The following is a 5,000-nucleotide window of genomic DNA, read 5'->3' as shown; positions in this document are numbered from 1 at the left end:
CCCAGAGTACAATATTCAACTAGAATTCACAGCACACAGCATGGAACAGGTTCAATGATTGTAAATGATGATAACTGATTTGTTATCACATTATTATAGAAGATGAGGTTTCTGTTTACAATTGATGTCCTCACATCAATCAGATATTTGCATTTGGTTTATTCATTGGCTTGCATGTATTGTATAACTTAACTTAAAGGACCAAGATGATAGCCTAATAAGATAAAAAAAAAAGCACTTTAGCTCCTCAGTTCCCCAGGCACTGAATCCATGGTCTTAGTGACACCAAGACCAGGAACCTGAACTAAATATTGACATCCTACGCCTAACTCACAAGAACATGTTCAAGTCACACGCATGAATTCATTTCAAAAATCCTTATTGTGTAAAACAAATCAAAATCAAAACAAACAAAATCAGGTTTTCTGCCAAACATCCGAGTCTTTCACAAAAACTCATATTCGCTCATACCCAAGACCACAGACTAGCTCTCCCTCAGTGCTAAATGTTTGTGCTGTGGGTTATGAGAGGGTAGTACTGTATGTTGACATTTCAGCTGCTGTAGGCTCAGACTCAGCCTCGTCGTAACGAGCATGCGGTCAGGATGGAAAGGCTAACAGTAAACATGTCAACAGCCTGGCGGAGCTGACTAATTATGGCAGCAAACAGATAGCCAGCCAGTTCACTCAGTATTGTCCTTGGACACACACACACACACACACACGTTTATGTACAGGTGGAACACGCACGGACACACACACACACACACACACACACACACATGCACACACACACACACACAGACAAAGCCTTTAATTACGAAAGTAGGAAAGCAGTTACATTCGGTGTGAAGTAAAGACAAACTGACATAGAAATGCTATCGCTATAAAAGCTGTAACAGTGGTGAGAAGACAGGTATGCTTCTAGAGAATAGAGAGAGAGAAATAAACACACTGGAGAAGGGAGGATGAGAGGATGAGGGGATGAGGGGAAAAGAGCCAGGAGAGAGCAGAGCAGCGTGGGCCTGGCCCTCCGCTCAGGGCGCCCCCTGCTGCTTTGTGGCGGTGAACTTGAGGCCGTGGCGCTGCAGACGCTGGATGAGGGACGTCCTCGCAAAGGCAGCACCGGGCGTGAAGACTCCACCCCTGGCAACAGCGTAGAGGTTAGCCATACAGCCAATGATCACACACACACACACACACACACACACACAGAAACACACAAAAATAATGTACATACACAGTGAGCTACACTAGAGCCCCACTGCAGGCCTCACACCTGGCTGTGTTGGGCTCCCTCCCCTGAAGAGCTGGGCTAGGAGCTAGTGAAGAGCTGGGCTAGGAGCTAGTGAAGAGCTGTGTAGAGGAACATACAAGCTGTTCCATTGATAAACATCTTGCCTTAACCCTTCAGAGGCACACTAGCTAGAGAGTCGGAGGCCATAATGTTTCTTAATAATAATAATAATAATAATATTAATAATAATAATTATTATTATATAAATTATATAAATATATATATATATACACTGCAAAAAATGAAATCTAACCAAGTGTTGATAATCTTATATTAAGATCAAAAAATCTATTTGGTATTGGTTTTAGTATGAAAAGACTTACCTAGCGCTCTCTCGAAAGATCATTTTGACTTAATTTAAGAAGACTTTGACTTATTTTAAAGAGTCTTATCAAGACAAATTTGCTCAACGCACTGGCAGACAAATTTGCTTGTTTTTAGGACAAATTTGCTTAAAGCACTGGCAGACAAATTTGCTTGTTTTCAGGATGAGATGTCTTAATTTAAGAAAAGTTTGACTTATTTTAAGTCAAATGAGTTCATAAGAAAGTGCTAGGTAAGTGTCTTTATACTAAAAACAATACCAACTAGTTTTTTTTATCTTGATATAAGATTAATAACACTTGGTTAGATTTTGTTAGATAAGCAGTTTTTGCAGTGTATAATTAAACATTATGGTCCTGACAGAATATAATAGCATAGAGGAGCATTCCCATGATCCTAATCAGGAGTGAGGAACAGGAATAAGTATAGGTAAGTGTTTACTGCGTTAGCGTTAGTCGTTTGCACCAATTAAAAGTCTCAAAAAGCTTTTTGTGCGCTCCGGTCCTTCCCTGGGTTCAGTCATTTGAAGTGGCCCAGGGCCTGCTGCTGAGGTATAGAAAGCTCTGTGATGGTGCACAGTGGCAAGTCTGTAAACAGTGCTGGAGCAATAAAGTAATAAACCATCCTCAATGAACCCATCCTCTGGCTTTTATGGTTTTTAGGATGGGGGATATTGTGTCAACTTTACACATGCATTATTATAGTTTATATAGCTATATAGTTTGGGGATAGTGCATTAACTTAACAGTTGCACAGTTAACTGGTTTTTATTTGATTAAAAAAAAAGCCACCTAATTGTTCTAAAATCATTGGAACTTACAGCATTGTGTGGCTTATTGCTTTTCTACAACTGTTACTACATATAACTGACAAATATTCATAAAATAAACACACAGCAATGGCAGATAATAATTTATTCATAAATAAAACATTTCCCTCCAAGAAATATAGTTCTTCCAGTGCAACACAGAGACACAGCAACCCTAGTGTTTTAAGTTTATGGTTATGGTTATGGTTCTTAGCAGATGCTTTTGTGCAAAGCTGCTTACAATGACATCAATAAACATTATATTAACATTAGAAAAACAGTTTATAGTAAAGTCATATGGCCTAAATAAAAGAAATATACATTACTAGACTAAATAGAATTAACAGAATCAAAACAATAACCATAATCAAATACAAACTGCGACTCTGTACATAAAATGTATTAGTTAGAAACAAGTTAAACAAAAAAGTCTTTAGACGCTTTTTGAAGACCCCAAAGTTATCGCTAGAATGAGGAGCATCAGGTAAATGACTCCAACTATGAGGAGTCACCGAAGAAAAGAGTTTTGACTGTGACCTCTTAGTGTGACCTCTTAGTGTTGATGGAAGGCCGACATGGCAGACCCCCATCAGACCATCACAGCAGGCGAAAGGGGACGTACAGTAGAGCTGGATCATGGAATTAATATAGCAAAGTGCAGATCCTCCCATGGCTTTTACAATGGCTTTGAATACGATTTAGTAAATTATTTTATCATAATCAAAGACCGGGGCTATCCCTTTAGTATGAGCATTTAATTATATTTAATTTCCCAAAGCCTAAGAAGATAACACATCGTGAGCTCCACAGCGTAACAGAGTGCTTGGACATGGAAACAAGACTGTTACAAGAGGGGAATGGCTAGGGGCATGTGCTTAGGGAGCCACATGATGACATCACAAAAATAGCACTGAGATGGACCCCAGAAGGGACACGCAAAAGATGGAGACCCAAATCAACCTGGAGACGAACCATCGAAGGTGAAATGAAGGAGAGAGGTTACAGCTGGAACACCATTGAGAAGAAGGCAAACAACAGAGTCCAATGGAGATCTTTAGTCCTCGCCCAATGTGCCACCCGGCTCAACAAGGACTAACTAGGTAAGTAATTTTCCAAAGCATCTGAATAAGCTCGTTTGCGTCCATTTCCATCCTGGCCACCTGTCTCAGCTTTTAATATGTACCTGTCTTTGTCTCGGTGGTGTTTGCTGATCAAGGTGTCTAATTAGCATCTATTTGGCTACCTACATCCATTACCTGTCCTTCTGATGTGTAGGGGAAATGTGACCCAGAAACGATGAGTTAGTAGAGAAGGGGAGAGGGATTCTGCTCGGAGTGTGTCTGGAGCTGGTCTGTTTTTTTACATCTCTTTGTTGTCTTCATCATTTCATGTACCAGTCGGCTTTCTGAGTAAATGAACGCGTGACAGTTCCAGTCCAAACTGAGGTCTAAATGAAACATGCCTTCGGGAGACAGATGCCTACGCGAGCCTGAGTGATTGAAGACATCTGCAGCTAGCAGAGATTCCAAGACGAGCGCTCAGAATATGCGCCCAGTCTAAATCTTTTCATTAGATGTTAATCTAAGAAAGGACAATTGAATTGAGACTGAAAAGCTCTACAAAGAGATGCTGTTCATTAAATCCCTTTTCAGCCATGGAGAGCTGTTATGGAGCCATTCTTTCGGCTCTCAATGCCTAGGGTTCTGCATAAAACAGTGAACTTTTTGAAGAACCCATGGAGAATGTTCTGAGTGTGAGACTGCTGAGGCAGACTGGGCTGCAGGACTCACCTCTCAGGAAGGGACTGGAGCTCATTCAGGAAGGTCATGGCCGCCTGCACCATGACGACAGGGGTGACGACATAGCCTGGCTCTAGGGAAACCATAGTGACAGTAACCAGGGTCAGCAATGCCCACAAAGGAAATGACCTTTGAGTGAGAGCTTTGAGATAAAGGTGTGGAGGTGGTGTGGGAGAGAGAGAGGGAGGAAGAGAGAGAGGGAGGGAGAGAGAGAGAGAGAGAGAGAGGGAGAGAGGGAGAGGGAGAGAGAGAGGGAGGGAGAGGGAGAGAGTGGGAGAGAGGGAGAGGGAGAGAGAGAGGGAGAGAGAGAGAGGGAGGGAGAGAGGGAGGGAGAGAGAAAGACAGAGAGTACCTGCTCCTCTGATCTCTGTGGTGATTCGGCCGTCGGGCATCCCTTGGCTGGGGTCGCGGCCTTTCGTGTAGCCTTCACCGTAAAACGTCATCCGGAAGCTTGTGCCTTCCATCTAAGTAAAAAAGGGAGGTTTTTTAGTCTCCCAAAAAGAAACCCAGGTCCAACACACAAACAGTGTTTGTAAAAAAGTAAGTTCTCAATGAAAATACAGAAGGACTTCTGTCCTCTAAATCAGAATTTATATTTGGATCTTATTATCTATATTTTCAAGAGGAGAATTCAATATTTGAATTGCTTAATTTTGTCTCTGGCTCCTGAAATCCTGAGTATTTTTGGCCTGAGGGAAAGGCACCTCAACATCACAACATTCTGCTCATTTGAACACTAAGTACTGCTAGTGTACTGCTAACACACCCGAACC

General features: G+C 41.8%; 1 protein-coding gene across 2 annotated transcripts in view; it reads right to left on the bottom strand.

The window, feature by feature from the left end:
- Window positions 1–5,000, bottom strand: part of LOC121712221 (saccharopine dehydrogenase-like oxidoreductase) — a 14,211-nt gene that overhangs the window by 110 nt on the left and 9,101 nt on the right. For both annotated transcript variants that reach the window (XM_042096305.1, XM_042096306.1), the window contains exons 10-12: window positions 4,580–4,691; window positions 4,219–4,300; window positions 1–1,145 (exon numbers count right to left, since the gene is read on the bottom strand). The exon at window positions 1–1,145 is cut by the window's left edge and continues 110 nt beyond it. In XM_042096305.1, coding sequence (XP_041952239.1) covers window positions 1,037–1,145; window positions 4,219–4,300; window positions 4,580–4,691 — 303 coding nt within the window. In that variant the 3' untranslated portion in view covers window positions 1–1,036. The remainder of the gene's footprint in view (window positions 1,146–4,218; window positions 4,301–4,579; window positions 4,692–5,000) is intronic.

This window comes from Alosa sapidissima, chromosome 6 (genome assembly GCF_018492685.1).
Source record: "Alosa sapidissima isolate fAloSap1 chromosome 6, fAloSap1.pri, whole genome shotgun sequence".
Lineage (NCBI taxonomy): Eukaryota > Metazoa > Chordata > Actinopteri > Clupeiformes > Clupeidae > Alosa > Alosa sapidissima.
This window is presented reverse-complemented; position numbering and strand designations above follow the sequence as displayed.